An 18,780-nucleotide genomic window follows, 5' to 3' on the forward strand; every position below is an offset into this window, starting at 1 on the left:
CAGCTGGACAGTATGACGAGGTCTGGCCTCTCTTCGCTCTTCCCTCTCTTCCCTCCCTCCTTTGTAAACATTTTGGGAAAGGGAGAGGCTAGACAAAGTCTCACTAAGTAGTCTCAGCTGACCTCAGAGCTGCCATTCCCTGCCTCATCCTCCAGAGTACTAGGGTTACAGGTGTGCATCACTGTACCTTCCTCTTGTTTGTATGGTGGTAGTAATGTCCCTATTCTCACATTCTGAAACACTGAAACATGTATTATGGAATTCAGAGAGGCAGTTACTTACCCTGACAGTGGGTGGAGCTCTGAAAAATACTTCATGGCTTAGATTTCTGTAATTGGAAGAGCTGTAAATCACAACTGTGGGCCTTCCCATTCGTGTCTTCTCGTCACAGGCATGAGCTGTGACTTTTAAGATTGAGGATACAGATTCTTAAAGGAGCCTTCTGTATCACTCCATCATATACATGATTCCCATTTTTGCCAGGAATATAGTGTTATTGTATTACATGTCCTCAGCGATTAGTGTTGGGGGTGAGGTAGGAATAGGTGGAAACACTGGACATCTTTATCCTTGTCCATTCACATTTAGTGAACTTAAGACCGGATAGAAAACCGTCAGCCACAGGGGTGTTTCTGCACTGACCTCTGCCATCACAGCATGTGGACAACAGCTTTGACCCTGTTGCTTCCGCTTTATTACAGGAGCCAGAGGGCAGCACCTGGTCTCCAGACTTTGATATGGTAGTCCTTCAGAGTTATCTTTAGTTTTGAGTTTTAATTTAAAACTTTTCCAAGTGTGTAATTAGTCAACATTCTTATACACTTAGCTATTCATTTGGGAAGCCGACTTTTCAGTTTCCCTATTGTAGATCTGTGTCTGGCTTGAGTCAGTGGTTGAGCAATATCCTCTTGGGTGACACTCACAGATTTACAGTGCTGTGATTTTAAGTGTGGACATAAATAACAGAACAGCAGATGTTGAACTGAGGCTGGGGTTTTTCCTAAAGAAGAACCAGACTTCATTGTCTGTATCCTTACTTTTCATATGGTGTTGTCTCCATTTCTTTTGATTTGGTGTGTTTATAATAGATGACACAGATAATTTTTATTCTTAAGTCCTCATTTGGAGAATTACTGGTTCAGATTCCTTTTACAGTTCTTTTTATGCATTATTAGAAACATTTAAAACAACAAAAAAAACCCAGCTTGCTTATGACATAATTTATACAGCAGAGCAAATATTTTTTTCATCCTTTGTCCTTTGCCCCAATCCATTGTTCCATTGCCCTGATCCCTAATCCCCCCTCCCCCCCAAAAAAAGGGTTCTCTGTGTAGCCCTGGCTGTCTGGAAATCACTCAGTAGACCAGTCTGGCTTTGAACTCAGAGATCTACCTGCCTGGTGTTAAAGGAGTACACCACCGCACCCAGCTGATGCTCTTTTTTTAACCCTCAATTATATGAGACTTTGTTGCAGAAAAATATAAAATCACATCATTTTATACAAAATTAGTATTTATTATACATGACCATAAATAATGTGTTCTTTACTTCAGGTAAGTGGGTAGAGATCTTAAGAGGGCAAAGAAACATTACCTTGTCCCTATTTCTAAGTCTGAATTTTATTTCTTTGGCACTCTGAAAAGGTAGCCTCTATGGATCAAGTATAGATCAGACCCAACATTATTGTAAAAGTGCTATTTTTCTTTTTTCTTTTCAGTTTATCATGCAATCTACTTGGAAGAAATGGTTGCCTCAGAAGTTGCTCGAAAACTTGCCTCGGTGTTTAATATTCCTTTCCACCAAATTAACCAGGTTTATAGACAGGGCCCTACTGGTATCCACATTCTTGTTAGTGACCAGGTAAATCAAACAGGCAGTAGTCACTCTTCCTTTCACAGTGGCACTCATACACAGTGTTGGAGCTGTAAGAAATGCTGCCAACTTCTTTTGCAAGTATTGATAGTCATTTTTAAAGAGGTGGGATCAAAATGTGTAACCAGGAATTAAAGCATCTAAGTAAAGAAGGGATATCAGGGAAAGCAGACCAAGCTTTCCCTGATGTTTTTGAGCTCAGATATTTTCTGGGGGCAGTCTTTGGTCCTTCGGTGAGGTAAGGCATTAAATATGTTCTCCTTTTAGACATTATTGGAAGAGCTGTATTTTAAAAACATGTAATATTACAAGTACAGCATGCCCCTTGCTCAGGCTATGCTCTCTGACAAACAGTAATAATAGGGAAAGTCAGTATCCATAGGACCTGGCACAGCATGCTTCTCAGTGGCTCACCAGTGACAGGTGTAACCCTTTACCATCTCATACTACTGTCATGAATTATTTGGATCCTATAAGAAAGATGGAAGGATTATGCTGTAGTACTTTTACCAAAGATTTAACCATTTATAGTTAAGAAGGACTGATGGGTCTTATACACTTACACATCTGCTTTATCCTTCTAGATGGTTCAGAACTTTCAAGACGAGAGTTGTTTTTTATTCTCCACAGTGAAAGGTACTTTCCATGTATGTGTGCCTTGGCATGTTGTGATCATAAAGGGCAGTGTGCCCCCATAGCAGCTCTCTTGTGTGTGCATATTCTATTTTTTTGTTTTTGTTTATTCCAGTCAGGGTTTCTCGGTGTAGCCCAGGCTGTCCTGGAACTAGCTCTGAAGACCAGGCTGGCCTCCTGAGTATTACAATTACAGGCACCACTGCCTAGCTGTGCATGAATATTCTTGAGAAAGATGTTTTTGCTAATTTTAAGAGGTTGGAACATGAACAGTATTTTTAGTGTCTCTAATAGAAATTATTTAGCAAATACAGAAAGAGTTAGGTTTTCTAGATGACTGGCCATTCTGCCAGTATTGCTGAGCGATGTATACAAGACTAACTGTGTTAGTGCTTGGATGAAACAAGGGTAGTGGGAAAAGTCAGAATTGGTCACAGGAACAGAAACTGACCAGTATTGGGTGTTGTGAAGAAATAAAGTGTGGGGAATATGGGGGAGGGGAAGCATTGAGCCGTTAACAGAAGGCTTTTCTGAGGTGATTTGAAAAATGAGCTGGCCACAGGACTAGCCCAAGGACAGCACGGGACTGTGCAGAAGAATGCACTTGGCATTTGTGAGGGCTGGAAGGCGGCCATGCAGCTGCCATGTAGGGTGAGGGTGAGCAGAGCAGAGCGGGGTCAGGGAGAGAGAGGCAGCTCCTGGCATGCAGTGATGGCTGCTGACGTTGGTCACTGGATCTTATTTCACATGCGTTGGGAAGTCAGGGAAGTGGTTTAAACAAAGGAGTAATGGGATTGGGTTTTTCTTCAACTGTGGAGATAACAAGATAGCAAAACTGGAGTAGGCAGTCGATCTAGGCAAGAGGTGATAGGAGTGTCTGGACATGTGGACAGGGCCCATTTGGCTCCCTGTTTGATGGAGAGTAGTTGTGACTGCCAGGGCAGGTGGCTGCCTCATCAAAGAGGTAAGTAAGGCTGATGCAGAACAACTTGGCATGTCAAGCAGGCAGCTAATTGTACCATTCTGAGGTTCCTTAGGCTTGAGGTACTAATTTAGAAATTTTCGTGTCAGTAGTGACTAAGAGCTGGGCAGGCTGTACAGAGCTAATTAGGGGGTAGTGTGGGAAGAGACCAGGCCAGGTCAAGTGAGCTCAAAACTACAAAGTTAGAGAGGGAAGGGCTTCGTGAAGGCGGAACATGGATTAAGATCAGTTATACTAGTCTTAGCATAGGACCCCACCCAGAAGACAACAAGGTCTCAAGTCCCCCTCTCCTGGTAGTCACTCTGCAAAGAAGCAGCCCCAAAAGGTTGAAATTACAAAATGTTCATAGGCCATCGAGCTACCTCAAGATCCAAGACAGCAGTGAACTGGCTCACTTCTTAGTCATATGCAGAAACACCTTTAATTTCAAAACCATATAACTTTTACCTTGCAAAATTCCAGAAACCCATGCTTAATCCTGTACTTGTATCTTGTGAAACCAGTGGTTGTTTGCAGCATTAGTCTTCACGGACTTCTCCGGTCTTAGTTTACCATTTGTGAGACTTGGAACCCATGAAAGCCTTCTTTCTGTTTTTATGAATGCCTCCACTGCCTCACACAATTTCCTGAGGCCATTAGGCAAAGACTTGTTATGTATCTGCCTCTGTGGGTTCAGCTTTCCAGGAAAGAAAGATGGATGCCTACAGCGGAACCTTCAGGCTGCCTGCACATTTTGTGCAGGGCTTTTTCAGCTTTACCCTCACACAGTGCTTTGGTCTATTTTACTTCTAGCATACAAGGGTTCCTGCTGCTGCTCTTACAAGCCCTTCCCTGTAGGGCCAGCAAGAGGTGCAGGGGCTGGAGTCCCAGAGCAGTGTTCCAGGGAATGGGTGTAGAGTTGTCTAAGGGAAGCAGAACTAGAGCAAAGCAATTAACTTTTTATCAAGCTGTAACCTCTGAAGCAGATTGTACATTTCCATCTTTAATAATGTTTCTTTTCTAAGTTTATGTTTTTTTTAACTTTTTCCCTTTTTTCTTGGCAGCTGAAAATAATGATGGTATTCACATAATTTTGAAGTGATACCTTATACAGACTGAACTCTATTCAGTACCAAATAAAGTCATGCTTAAAGTGTGTGAAGACTGAATCCAAGAAGTCTTGGGATTGGATTTTACTGTGAAATGTTTCATATTGAAAACACAAGATGACCTTCCTAATGAGCTGTAGGAGAGACAAGTCTCCTCATTGTCACTGCCACAGCCCAGCCCCCTCATGAGAGCGAGCACATCAGTCGACGTGCAACCAGCTCCCGGCCCATGGTGTGGGCACAGGGGCCAGTGGACAGAGTTCCCAGAAGCAGTCTCTGCTGGCTTTGACACTGTATGCGGTTTGGAAATGAATGTAAAAACTCAACCGTGGGCATTTACCTTTCTATGCCAGTTTGGCTTCTGTCGCCTCACCCTTATGCTGACCTGGGGAGGAGATAGGGTGTGCTCTCTTTGGGGAGCTATGCTATGCTGACACAGCAGCATTGGTCAGGTAAGAGGCTGAGCACCCTGTCAGAAGCGATCCATCATGTCTGAAGGTGTACGTCTGAGGACATCATGCCAAACCAGGGAAGAGCCAAGCAGAGAAGATGAGCAAAACTTTCAGCAGTACCTTGGTGTGAGGTCAGTGTAAGCCCTGATAGGCACAAAGACGTGGGTGTTTGGCTTTTGCTTCCATTTTTAGCTTTTTAGTTCTGGATTTCACCTTTTGAAACCTCCTTGCCTTTTAAACTCATGTGGTTTCCTTCTCTTGTCTCCCCTGTTCTCCATTCCCCCCACACTTAAGCCTCCCAAGTAGCTGGGACTCCAGGTGCACAACTCACTTGTTTTGTGTTTGGCTCTGTTCTTAAATGTGTTTAAAGTATTATTGTTGGTAGCTTCTGACTTGGTGTTAAAGGGATCTTTGTTTTGGATGAGACGAAAGTACCCAAGGAAACACTAGATGTCATAACAAGACACTAAAATGTACCATAACCCCCACTTCTCCCCTCACATGCTGAGTTTCAGTACAATCATGGATTACACTCTGGTGATTAGTTCAGGGCTATTAAGGTGTTTTACCTCTTTGCTGCTGTGTCTGTAACAGGTGTGCCTCTTTATAGGATCACATGTGCTTGCACACCACTCTCAAAGGGATTCTTCGGCTTTTCCCTTCCTCCCCAGAATTCATCAGCAAACATTTTAGCAGGTCTGAGTTTTAAAAACCCTTTGTCTGTTTTAATTATGTAGTATCTCTGCCCATTTGCTCAGTTGCTGGCTGTGAATGTCGGTCTGACCCTTGTTCAGGTGGGTAGGAATGACTACTTCAGTGGGTAAAGGCTTTAACGTCTTGAATTTTATTCATATTGGGGGCTAATTATTTGTCACAAACTCTAAACTCTGTCTCCATATTTTCATCTTGGGCTTGGCAGTGCTGTAGCTCTGCAGGCCCTTTAGAGGAGGGGAGTGTTCCTATCTGTCCTTCCCTTTGCTTTTGTGTGACCACATGCTTTCTGTACCAGTCACTTATTTGGGAAAGAAGTGAATTTATCTCCTGATTATTTCTAGAGTTTTGCTTGTCTGTTAGCTTTCTTTTTTGGATCTCATGATTTATGGAACAATAAATGTCATTTAATGCTGTGTGCTATTTTGAATTCCTTATCAGGTTTTAGAAGTGGGGTAAAAGTACTTACAAGCTCCTCAGACTTGAAATTGTGCTGAGCTGCAAAAAGTGCTAGTCTCAGTGAAACTGTACAGAACCCACAGCACCAGCAATTTGCTACTTTGGTTAATAGGATGTACAGTTCAGTGTAATAAATGTTTTCTGATCTTTTTGTAAATGTGTCGCTCATTTAAGGTCTAAGTTGTGCTGCTGTCATCTCAGGTCACATGGAATGAAGGACTTTCCCGGGTGTGTCCTACACACACCTTAGTGGCCACGCTGTAAGAGGTTCACCCCGTGGGCTGTCCCTGCCCTTTCCTTTTCTGCTGATTTCCACAAAGGTGATGCAACTCAAGACAGGTAATTATAGGAACTGTCCCTACTACAGAAGACAAGTCAGGCTTTCTGACAAGAGGTTCTTCTAGTCTGCGAGTGAAGTTATGGTCGTTGTGAATCAAGTCCAACATTATGATAGGCTAGCTCAGAAAAAATGTATGGTTGTCTCTGGTATTTAACAGAAATGAGTTCATGAATCACTGAAGTAAGTCTTGTACATACTTAATCTCCCCCACGATACAGTTAATAGCTGATGTGATATTCATATAGTCTTCAAGCCTGGGAATACTGAACATGTCCTAACAAGGTAGTCGAACTCACAGTAAGCTGATGCTTACAAGGATTCTCCTGATGAATTTCCAGGGTATATGTGTATATCTGCTTTCCACTGAGAATGCAGCTGAGGCACTGTGTACAGATGCTGTAACACTGTCCACAGAGACACAGAAAAACAGCTCAATTTGCAGTTTTGGCTGGGGAATGGTTGCTAGGAAGGTTCGGTTACCATTAGCCCCTAAGGTCACATTGAAGGCGGTAACTGGCAACGGCACAGAGCAGGCAGCAGCCACAGTAAAAGCCTGGGTGTCCTACCCTAGTTCAGGTGATACAAAAACATCTGTATGTGGAGAGCTGCTTTGCTCAGATTTACCAGCTTGAGCATCATAGCAGTAAAGTCTCTGACTAATTCTAGTGAGCACTGTAAGGGCTTGTTAGGAGTTTAAAAGGTGCCAACACTTTAAAGCTTCACACATGGAAAAACTCAAACGAGTAATGTAGTTCTGGTATGATCTCTAAAAATTCAGAGTAAATTTGAAAAAAATTCATTCTCATGCACCCATTCATTATTTTTTACTTGATTATATTAATTCTGAGTTTCTTCAAGGTTCCCCCAAATTTTTTGAGAAGTGTGGACATAATTGGCTTTTTTCCTTTAACAGAAATGCATTGTATGCTGTAGCACATGGCAGAGCTTATCATTTCCAATGGGGCAATGCAAAGTGGGTTGCTTTTGTTTAGGTTTTGGTCCCTACAATTGGATATGACAAGTTGACACAGAAGGGTGAAGATCACGCCCCACCCAGCTTAGAGTCCTCATTCTTTGGTGTTCTCTGGAAATGTATTAACATGCCTTTCACACACGTTTCTACATACGAAACTACCAGCCATTCTGAGTTTGCAGTACAGTCACATTGATAAAGGTGCTATTTAGTCTTCAAAACGGAAAAGTTCTGCAAATCAGTAGGAATCATTATGAATTAAAGTAGGCCACCGGCTTAAGGATCAGGTAGAAAACCACAGGCTCTTTGCTCTGCTCTGGTTGTGCTAACACTGAAGGTCTATGTGTTGGATGCTGACAAAGCCGGGTAGGGCTGTGTGCCTAGGTGGGTATCCACCGCTGAAGGGCTCCGGGTTACTTGTGTGGTCTTGGCTGCACCACACCACTCTTGCCATATGGTAACTGACACAGGCTTTGATTGGCCTGCATCCCAACAAGGTTAAGGTGAATAGAATCACCAGTTACTGCAGTCTGTGCTGAAGTCTTTCCTGTAATGCTTTCCCAGTGGAGAGTCGAGACAGGGTGATGGTGCGCAGTCAGGAGACTGGTCTAACCTGGAAGATGGGGCCCTTGGCCTAAGGAGCTGCTGTCAGAGTATGACACAGCACCTGCACAGTCGATGTCCACTTCCTGCCACTGCTGGTGGAGGGGTGACTGGAGCAAAGTAGGCATGGACTTTGACATGAGGAAGCTGAGCCTGGAAGGAGATGGAAAAGGGGGAACAGTCTGCCCTGGCATTAGCATTCTTGTATAACCTTAGAAAACCTGAAGTCCATTTAAAATTGACTCTACCTTAACATTAGGAAGGTAGAATGCTCTAAGCTAGAACTGCTCCTCTTCATCCCTTCTACCCCAAAGTCCAGCACCCTCTAAAGACAAATGGAAACATTTGTCCAGCGGCAGTGATTACCTATTTGTAAACAGCCCCTACACTTAAAACAGTGACCTTTAGTTGCTTGCCTTGGAAGCTTGTGAAAGTACCAGTCACCAGACTACATGGAACCTACACCTCCAAGAGTAGATGTTTGAAGAAGCCTAAGGTAATACTGTGTATGGAATCAGACCAGCTTGCATAAAGACAACAGACTAGACAAGTGGATGTTGACTTTTTTTTAAGTACATCGTGTGCACTAATGCAAGTGCATGCCACAGTATGTATGTGGTGGTCAGAAAACATTTGGGAATTGGTTCTAGTCTATTTTGTGTGTTCTTGAACTCAGGGAGACAGGAAACAAGCACCTTTACCTGCTGAGCTCTCTTAACATCCTGGATGTTGATTTCTGGGTATTCCTCAGTTGCTGAGGGACAGCCAAGGAGGGACTTGCACCTACCCGCATGCGCTTGATGCCTGCACGGGTGACCTGCTGGCAGTCGTACAGCTCCAGCCGCTCTAAGCCACGGCAGTTCTCCAGGTGCTCCAGTGAAGCATCCGTGACAAGGAGGCAGTTGTCCAGCTCCAGTACCCGCAGTCTCTCGTGCCCACATGTGCTGCTGCTCAAGTGTAGGATCCCTTCATCTGTGATGAGCTCACAGTGTGACAAACTCTGGGGAGGGAAGAAATACGTTTCTTCAGAGGTAAGAGCTGCAGAGTCGGCCCCTCAAGTGCCCCTGAGTAACTGCTGGCTGCAGTGTGATTTGTCCTCTGAAAAGCACATGCTGGAAATTGAGTGCCACGTGTTAGGGAGGGCCATGTTGTGAATGAATGGAAGATGGAAAGGCTGGAGTCTACAAAAACCTCATCAGATCAACATCCAGTACTTCAGGAAACGCTTGGGGTTTTCTGTAAGACCGGCATAACATGGCTGTGACACTGTTTCCTTGTCCACAGAGAAGCTGACAAGGCCCTGGGTTTTTTGCACCCAGGCAGTTGACTTTAACCAGAAATAAGGAGATACATGTTTCAGGGGAGTATTTAAAAGTTTTCCTGTCTCGAAAAACCAAAAAAAAAAAAAAAGTTTTCCCCCTTGAGCAATTTTATGGCCCAGTTCACCATCTGAGTAGAGGCTTCACCAGTAAAGCCAGCCATTTTGGTGCCCTTGTTCCTTTAAAATGTACAGGGGCTGGAGAGGTGGCTCAGTAGTTAAAAGCACACACTGCTCTTCCAGAGGACCAAAGTTTGGTTCTCAGAACTCAGATGGTGGCTCACCACTGCTTGTGACTCTGGCTACAGGAGGATCCAATGCCATTGGCTTCCATGAGCACCTGCAGTCACGTACAGTCACCCTAGCACAAACACAGACGTTAAAGTGTAGACGTCTGAGACCTTGACCCCTGCATACAGCAGTAACCTCTTGGGAGTGATGATAAAGGTTATGTAGCCAAGTTTACTTAGTAACTTCAGACTGGACAGTTTCTCCACTGTGAAAGTAGAAAATCCACACCAAGATACAAGGTCGTGGGGGTGGAGGACAGTGCCTGCGAGTGACTGATGTGTTTACCCTGGGGAAGAGACTATGAGATAATGTCTGAGGTTCTGGGGCTGAGTAGGAAAGGTCCCAGATGGTGGAGGAGAATGTCAGGCTTAGAGTTTAGCAGGAAATAGGGGATGTCCTTGGATAGAGAGAAACAGGAGCTAGGGCATAGGATGTGCAGGCCACGCAAGCCAATGCATGGCAGAAGTGGAGGTCTGAGGTCTGAACAACTTGCGGGCGATGGCTCTTTTCTACCACGGTTTGGATAAGGCTTGGCAGCAAACACCCTCTTCACTGAGCCTGACCATGGGTTTTTGATCTCAGAGTCACTGAGACTATGTTACACTTCTCAGAGAGCTCATCAGTACAGAATCTGTTAATTCTTAAAATGTTAGGAAGAATTCTAAGCAAATCCACTTGAATATTTGGGAGAATTTAAAGATTATAAGTGAATTTCCTTAAGAGAAGTTTTGGGGTTGTTTTACATCAAATGAGTTAATTGTCCATTTCACCTATGTTGTCAAATCCATACTGTGAAAATTTGAAAATCTCCAAAATCTAAAAATTTACACAGTACCACAAATAGGAAATCCACAGCTGACCTTGTGAGGCAGGCACAGTCGGACAAGACATGAATTTGTGTTTAGACTTTGGCACTAAATCCCAAGCACTTCATTTGCATAGTGTGTATGATACATGTGTAATGAAACAGTCTGGTAGCCCAAACACCACTGTTCCAAACCTTTTGGATAAGGGATGCTCGGCCTGGACAGCTGTGGTGGCAGCACAGCCTGAGGGCCTGTTTCCAAAGCTGCAGCGTCGCTAAGATACCTGCGGTTTTTGGTTTCAGCTTCACTGATCTCTACCATGTTATGTCCTTTTAATTTGGGCTTATTTATTTTACTTTGTTCTGGATCTTGGAGTTGGGAATATAAATCACTGGGGCCTCTCTCAAGTGCAGGCACTGGTATGGGTCTGCAGTGCTATCTTGGCTGTACCCCCACATCTTGATGTTCAGGCACCTCGTGAGGAACCGGCCTTGGTGGTTGGAGGATGGGCAGGGGGTGTGGTGGTGAACATTGGTCTTGTCCGAGGTTTGATCAGCTTCAATCTAAAGGAACATTTTACTAATTTTGGAATTTTTAGCTGTTTTAATTTTAATTGTGATACTGTGAATGTCACACTGTCTGTTCCAGCTCCCTAGAGCCTTAAGTTACTTGTTCTTTGTTTTCTTCAGGTTGTTCTCACTTGCCAAGAGCAGGCCATCTCTGCTTTTGGACCCTCCACTCTGCTTTAAGGCCATCCACTGAACGTTGATTTTACTGTTTTCGTAATTTCTAACTGGAATGTTTCTCTAAAGTCCACTTTAAAATGTGTCCATCTTATCTGGAGAGTCAGCTGAGTTCAGAATGTTCTGATGTCTTGTTTACATCTCATCGCACCAGGCCCGCAGTACCTACATTGTGGAGTAACGCCCTGTTGTCACCATACAGTGGCCAAGCCCCTATCCCCAGTCTGGTCTAATGCCCATGGGGCAGGTGCCTTGCCATGACTAGGGATTCAGACTCCTCCAAATAGCCCTGATTCAGGTGTGGGAGACATCTGACTGCCACCTAGGGAGTGGCTCCCTGTGTGGTCTCCAATGATACTGTAGATTGTCACTACTAGGCAGAGATGAGAGATCCCAGCCCCTACTCCCCCTTTACTGACAGGGCAGGGACACGCAGTTCTCTGGATTAGAGGAGAATCACTGTCAGAAGGGCTTCTCGGCCTTTGGTCAGAAAAAGCAGTTCTTTGGAGTTTCTTCCCTCAGCTCCTTTAGAGCCCAGCATTGGACAAAGCAAACCCCCCAGGGACTCAACTCAGTTCGCAAGTCTAAAGCCCCCAGCTGGTCTTTGCGTCCCTTTTTGAGACGTATTAAATATTCTGTGCCTAGGCTTAGTTGAAAATCAATGTAAAGTGACAAAGTATAAGGTGGTCTTGTTTTGTTTGTTTGTTTTGGTTTTTAGAGACAAGGTTTCTCTGTGTAGCTTTGGAGCCTGTCCTGGAACTCACTCTGTAGACCAGGCTGGCCTCAATTTCAGAAATCCACCTGCCTCTGCCTCCTGAGTTCTGGGATTAAAGGTGTGCACCACCCAGCTAATAAAGAAGACTTTAAGGAAGGGACTTAGCAGAGGAAGGAGGCTGTGGTTTTGTACTCATGCTGACTTTTCTCTCCTACTGGGCTGCTGGGGGTCTACTCTTTACATACTGCGCAATGCTTCCTAAGGGACACCTCAGGAGTGGCCTGCTGACAGTGTCGTGAGCACACCTGAGGAATGAGACCCACTCCTCTTGCCTGAACCTTCCCTGATCTTCAACAGTCACACTGGAGAAGCTGGTCAGCTGTTGAGGAAGCCACCTGATACTCTGAGCACACCAGAATGCCGGGGAGAGGGTCTGTCACCCTTGGTCCTTGCTGACTCCCCTCCTCTAAACCAGCAGGTGGCTGTCATGGCCAGGGCCTTCCTGACAATGCCCCAGCCTCATACCGGTTGGGGTGATCCCAGGACTCACTGCACAGGTACATGCCTATTTCCAGAGATACGAGCAGAATACAAGGATCCTGTCTGTCCTCAAGTGATCTAAACCACAGGCCCAGTCCTTCCTGGATATCCCTCAGCAGGAGGTCACCTTGGATTTACAGAACACATTTACCATCTAAAAAGTAAAAATCAATGCACAGATACGGCTAAGGAGTCAAAGGTAAATTACAACATTAAAGACAGATTATTCAAAAGAGGCACCAAAAAGGCAGAGAAATAAAAAAGTGACAGTAAATAGAGGACACCGGTGCAGACATTAAACATAAATGACACATCTTCCCAGTCAAAGGCAGAGATTTGGGCCCAGGACCAGTTCAGGGGCTACACAAACCCTGATTGCAAAAAAAAATCCAAGGGTAGAAAGATGTAGTGTGGTGGCAGAATGCTTGTGTGGCAGGGGCTAAAGCCTCAGGACTGGGAAGACTAAAAGGCCAGCGGGCTGACGAGATGACTAAGTGCTCAAAAATCTTGTATGCTCTTGTAGACAACCCACATAGGGCAGACCTATAACTGTACACACAGTTTAAAAAATCAGACTAGATAAAATCAACACTCAACCACCTGTCTCTAAGAGACATAAAAACAGAGATGCTGAAAGAAAAGCACACGCCATTCACAGTACCAGCTGAGCACATCCCATAAAGCATTTTCTATGATGCTGAGGTAACTCCTCAGAAAACAACAAAACAGTCCCAGCTAGGCTGTGGTAGGGGGTCTGTGCTAGAGGTGGTGTGGGCTTCTGGGGAGAAACCGTGGGCCCATGGGAGAGCCTTATCTTGTAAATCTCAACATCCTGAGATACCTACAAGCTCTGAAGAAGTCAGGGTCACATCCCTTGAGCAGAGCAAAGTCTGCTGCCTGCGTTTCCTATCTTCTCCAGGGAGAACTGTCTCCAGCCAGAGGAGCCCTCAGGACAGTCTGCAGCCTACAGTGCTCCTTCTAAGAATCTCAGTCAGTTCTGAAGTGGAGTCTCCAGGCTTGACTGCTAGCTATCCTTGGTGCTTCTTACTTTGGTTTCTGGAGTAAGCTTTCCCCCCCTTGTTCTTTGAAATGTGGTCTCTGCATGCCAGTCAGCCTAGGCTCACACCTGAAGTCTTCTTGTTGGCTTCCCAGGAGCTAAACATCACAGCTGCATGCCTCAGACACCTGACTCGTGGCGGCGTCACAGTGCGGCTTTACTCCTATGTCGTTTCTAGAAGCAGCACATATAAAAATAGGGGGCCGCGTTGAGAGGGGCTTTTGGTGCGCAACCTTCTGGGGGAGAACTCTGGTTATTGGAAGGCATTCCAAAGAAGGGCAGTAGGTCCTGCTCTTCCAGGAGCCCCTACCATGACTGCTGTTAGATCTTTCCGGCTAAGTACATATGAAAGGCAAGCCTATCAGGAGGAAGGCCCCTATCTTTGGTCCATGTAACAGCATTTCACATGCCAACTGTGCTCTCCCTGACCAGATGGACATGAGGTTCAGTGAAGTGATGGGGCTGTGGGTCCCTATCAGCTTCACTTCCTACAGTGGAAGCAGTAACATCCGTACACCTCACAGCCCAGGTTAGCCCAACCAGGAGCTCTTTGAGACCAAGAATGACGGTACTCTACAGGAAGGGGACCCGTATGAAAGGGATGTGTAAGTCATTACTGTCACGAATAACTCACTCACCAGGGCTTGTAGCTTGGGACAGTGGATGGAGAGCTGGATGAGGGTGCTGTCAGTGATCTAGAGAGAAACAGGCTGTCAGTGTGGCTTCCACGCCAGGCCCTAACACTTAATCCTGACTTCTCTTGAACATGGGGATCAGAGAACACAAAAGAAAACCAAAACCTCATCCAGGCATACATACTCTGGCTCACACTGTCGACACCTGGGAAGGCACACTTTGCTCTTGCTTCTGGTGCCTGAGGGAGCCTAGAGGCGGGACACAAAAGCAGGCAGACAAGGGGTTCCCCAGGACACCCTTCTCTGTAGTTACCCTATCACCTGACACACAGGTTCATTCCTCTCATGTAAAATAAAAGGAAGTCCTGCTTAAGCTTGACAATGTATGGTGCTCTGCTAAAGTCTATCTGAAGTTCTGGAACAGCCAAACACAAGTCCCATTACAAGTGACCTAATGAGGGCTCAATACCCACCACCATGCTGAAGTAATGGCAGCCTGTTCTTGCTACTACACCAGGCCCTCAGCAGTGACAATGCAGCCCCAAGTGACTGCCAGAAGTCCACTCACCAGGACACATTCTTCAAGGTCCATCTTCTCCAGCTCATGACAGTTCTGAAAGAGGCCACAAAACACTCTGCTCCATGGGCCACATGAGGCTAGGCCCTGTAGGAGTGAGCCCTACTGACAGCCATCCCAAACCAGCAATTCAGAGTCTGCGCTCACTTCAGACAATGACCGTACCTACTGCAGGCCATACCATCCTCTCAACCCAGAGAGGGTTGTCACCTTCCTACACTGCAGAGGGCCTGAAAATGGGAGGTGAGGACAGGAAGACAGATGGGGTACCACAGTCCGTACACAAGACAGGGCAGAACAGGGCTGTGGCAGGGGAAGCTGTGCAGATGCCCAGCTGGGTCCACACAGAAAGGGCACCTGCCACCGGAGAGAAGGTTGTGTTCAAGGGGGTTAACAATGAGGCCTGAACTCCCTGCAGAATGCTCTGAGGGCATGTTCCAACTGCAGTTTATCGGCTGCACGTGCCCAGAGAGAGCTCTGACTGCAGCCAGCATTTCTTCTCAAGTGCACTGTTTGTTTTTTTTTTTTTGTTTGTTTTCGAGACAGGGTTTCTCTGTAGCTTTGGAGCTTGTCCTGGAAGTAGCTCTTGTAGACCAGGCTGGCATCGAACTCACAGGGATCCGCCTGCCTCTGCCTCCCGAGTGCTGGGATTAAAGGTGTGTCCGGCTGAGCACACAGCTCTTAAGATGAACTTTGGAATTGTCAGTGCTATGCGGAAGGTGGGACAGGCCTGCCAGGATCTCCCTAGTGTCCTGGCCTGCTGAAAAAGGTGCACAGCCTACCGAAAGGGCTCCATCCTACCTCTTGTTCGTTTGTGCTCCCCAAAACTATGAGCCACTCTGAATTAGCAGGGTGAGTTACAATGCAGTTGTTTTTCAAACTCAGTGCCTTACCCGAGCTAGAAGTGTAAAGCCTGCATCAGTCAAATGGGAGCATCGAGCAGCCTCCAAAATCCTGAGAAGGGGGTGAGGGGAGAGCAGAAGCAGAGCCTGGTTAACAACAGAAGCACTACATGATGCAGCACACTGAGCTTCCTCCCCATGACCTTCAGGGTCACGCGACCACAGCCTCTCAGGACAGACAGCAGCACCAGGATACGTGGACCAGAGCAGAGTTCTAATGTCTCATCAGAGACATAGACAGTGATCAAGGAGCCTGCCCAGTACTCTTTTTAAAAACACAACTAGGGGCTGGAGACATGGCTTGGTGGTTAAGACCACTGACTATTCCAGAGGACCTGGGTTCAATTCCCAGTATCCACATGACAGCTCACAACTGTCTATAAATCCAGTTCCAGGGAATCTGATACTTTTACACCAATGCACATAATATAAAGTTAAATAAATCATAAAAAAATTCTTCAAAAAAAAATAAAAACAATTAAAATGAACTTTTGCTAAACAAAATCATCTTGACATCCATGACACTTATTCGTTCTTTGGTGCTGAGGATTGAGCTAAGGCCCTTGTGCATGCAGGCAAGTGCTCTCCTGCCAAGTTACATCTTCAGCCAGCCCCTAGACAGTGAAATTTCCAGTTGCCCTCTAGGAAAATGTAAACTGTGTGCAATGAAAAAATGTGAGTTAATTCTCATAATAACTGAAACGGAAGCTGGGTGATGGTGGTGAACACCTTTAATCCCAGATTTGGGAGGCAGACGCTGGTGGATTTTTGTGAGTTGAGGACAGCCTGGTCTACAGAGTGAATTCCAGGACAGCCAAGGCTACACAGAGAAACACTGTCTCACAAGAAGAAGAAGAAGAAAAAAAAAAAAAAACAGTTTCACTGGAATATGAAAATAAATGATTAAATAAAACCTTCCCACTGTTTCTTTTATAGTTTCTTGGGTTAAGACTGCTAGTTTTTAAAAAAAAAAAAACTGAGTGGTGATGGTACACGTCTTTAATCTCAGCTCTCGGGAGGTAAAGGCAGGTGGATCTCTGTGAATTAGAGGCCAGCCTGGTCCACAGAGAGTTCCAGGACAGCCAGGACTGCTATACTAAACAACCTTGTCTCAAAAAGCAAATCAAAACAAAACAAAAAACCTGCTGTTCTTGAGATAGAAATCTACAGGTTTAGCTTCTCTCCTTATCCATCATGAGGTACAGGACAAACTGACTTTGCTCTGGATCTCAGTTTCTGCTGAAAGTGAGCGTCCACTCTCGTGGCTGTGTTGAGTTAGGTCAGGGTGGAGTGAGCGTCCACTCTCGTGGCTGTGTTGAGTTAGGTCAGAGTGGAGTGAGCGTCCACTCTCGTGGCTGTGTTGAGTTAGACCAGGATGGCACAGGCCTACAGGGAGCAGCTTCTGCATGTGCAGGGTTAGTGCCTGGGGTGGTGGACAGTAACGCTCTGCCTTGGGAGCCAGCCCTTCCTCCAATATTCAGAAAGACACAAGCAAGCAGCTACCTTTCCCGGGTTTACCCATCCACTGACAGGTGCCCTAGAGACCCACCACAAGTCTGTTTGCCGCCAGACCACTCTGATGGCCAGAGCCTAATGGCATGAGTCAAATCACAGGCGAATGCATGAACCAGATCAAGAAACACGGGAAGAGTCATAGTGCTCACCACCCGACGGGGTCAGGCGCTGTCTTCTTCCAGTCCACCTGACAGCTCCTGGCTCCGCCACCCCCTCCCAGTACTGGCAACCCTCTCCCGTCTCGCAGCCTAGTCCTCACAGTCACAGAGCAAAAGTGGGTCATACTCACTGCAGTCTGGGGCAGTTCAGGCCCAAGGCCGTGAGAGATGCATCCGTGAGATTGCTACAACCAGAGAGGCACAAGGCCTGCAGCCGGTGGCAGCCCCTGCAGAGCTGCACCACGCCCTCATCAGTGATGCGCTGGGGAGAAGAGGACAGGAGTTGGGGCCAGGAATGAGCCTACTGCGGCTCACCGTACTCCCACCTTGACACCCAAACAAAATAGAAGCAGGCTGGTGTGGCAGTACTCGCCTATAGTCCTGGCACTCAGAAGGCTGAGGCAGAAGGATTGCTAGTTTTAGCATATCCTGGATGACATAAGTGAAACTCTTTTAAAAATTAAAAAAAGTACCCAGGTCTAGTGGCACACACCTTTGATCCCAGCACTCAGGAGGCAAAGACTGGATCTCTGTGAGACTGGAGTCAGCCTCGTCTACAGAGTGAGTTCCAGGCTAGCCAAGACTATATAGTGAGACCCTGTCTCAAACAAACAAAACTGTCCAAACCAAAATAAGAGTAAGTAAGTCCTGACTATCACCAAGTTGGCAGGTGCCTGCTTGGCTCTCTCTCCCTGAGTTTAATCCTAGTACTCAAAAATGGGTAGAAAGTGGCTTCTGCACAGCTTAAAATAGCCTAGTGTTAGCAACAGATGCTGAAAAGTCCAAAGTTCCACCCAAAGGTACTGTTCTCGGAAGAAGTTCATAAACTCGTGATAAAGAACTCAGGACGTCCTAGTTAAAAGACACATTAGTATGCGGCTGGGTGTGTAGACAGGGATTCTCTGTGTATTCGTCATAGAACTGTGTGGTGTTTACATGTATATAACACCTCACCAAATACTTTAAAGAAAAGGAAAACTAGATACTGATATATTCCTTGGAGTTCTATTTCATTTGTCTGTAAATACCAGGAACAGTCTTTGTGTTCAAATACACTAATTCATGCAGATGTAAGCATGTGCCTGTACTCTAGGTTTGCCGCTGGCCAGTGTTAATCCTGTGAAACTAGGGTCTGTCCTTTGGACAGTGCAGGCAGATCTGTGAAGCCAGCTATGAAGATCATCTGCTTTTCCCTCCACCACCAGGCATTCTGAAGACTGGGATTCATTTATTCAAAGCTGAAGGCAAGGCCTTTCTCTTACATTTCTCAGACTCTAGGGCCCCCTTTGGCCATGCAGCCCACTACTGTGCATGCCCACACCACAGCAGTGAGGGAGACTTGTAGGCTAATGCCTAGAGAAGGCTGCTGGCTTTCTCTTGCACACGCTGTTTGTGCACTGCTGCATGAGT

General features: G+C 45.8%; 2 protein-coding genes across 12 annotated transcripts in view; one reads left to right on the forward strand and one right to left on the reverse strand.

The window, feature by feature from the left end:
- Ubp1 (upstream binding protein 1) overlaps positions 1 to 6,156 on the forward strand; it is a 44,319-nt gene extending 38,163 nt beyond the window's left edge. For 3 of the 7 annotated variants that reach the window (XM_057769012.1, XM_057769007.1, XM_057769010.1), the window contains one exon: positions 1,718 to 2,583. In XM_057769012.1, coding sequence (XP_057624995.1) covers positions 1,718 to 2,007 — 290 coding nt within the window. In that variant the 3' untranslated portion in view covers positions 2,008 to 2,583. The other 4 variants (XM_057769009.1, XM_057769011.1, XR_009057044.1 and 1 more) reach the window with 3 other exon arrangements.
- A 339-nt stretch (positions 6,157 to 6,495) lies between these two features.
- The window catches only part of Fbxl2 (F-box and leucine rich repeat protein 2), a 53,751-nt gene continuing 41,466 nt past the window's right edge, over positions 6,496 to 18,780 (reverse strand). For 2 of the 5 annotated variants that reach the window (XM_057769016.1, XM_057769015.1), the window contains exons 10-15: positions 17,502 to 17,632; positions 15,689 to 15,749; positions 14,787 to 14,831; positions 14,222 to 14,278; positions 8,901 to 9,113; positions 6,496 to 8,266 (exon numbers count right to left, since the gene is read on the reverse strand). In XM_057769016.1, the coding sequence (XP_057624999.1) occupies positions 8,159 to 8,266; positions 8,901 to 9,113; positions 14,222 to 14,278; positions 14,787 to 14,831; positions 15,689 to 15,749; positions 17,502 to 17,632 (615 nt within the window). In that variant the 3' untranslated portion in view covers positions 6,496 to 8,158. Of the gene's footprint in view, positions 8,296 to 8,900; positions 9,114 to 14,221; positions 14,279 to 14,786; positions 14,832 to 15,688; positions 15,750 to 17,501; positions 17,633 to 18,780 lie in introns of all 5 variants that reach the window. The other 3 variants (XM_057769014.1, XM_057769013.1, XM_057769017.1) reach the window with 2 other exon arrangements.

Source organism: Chionomys nivalis, chromosome 4 (assembly GCF_950005125.1).
Source record: "Chionomys nivalis chromosome 4, mChiNiv1.1, whole genome shotgun sequence".
Lineage (NCBI taxonomy): Eukaryota > Metazoa > Chordata > Mammalia > Rodentia > Cricetidae > Chionomys > Chionomys nivalis.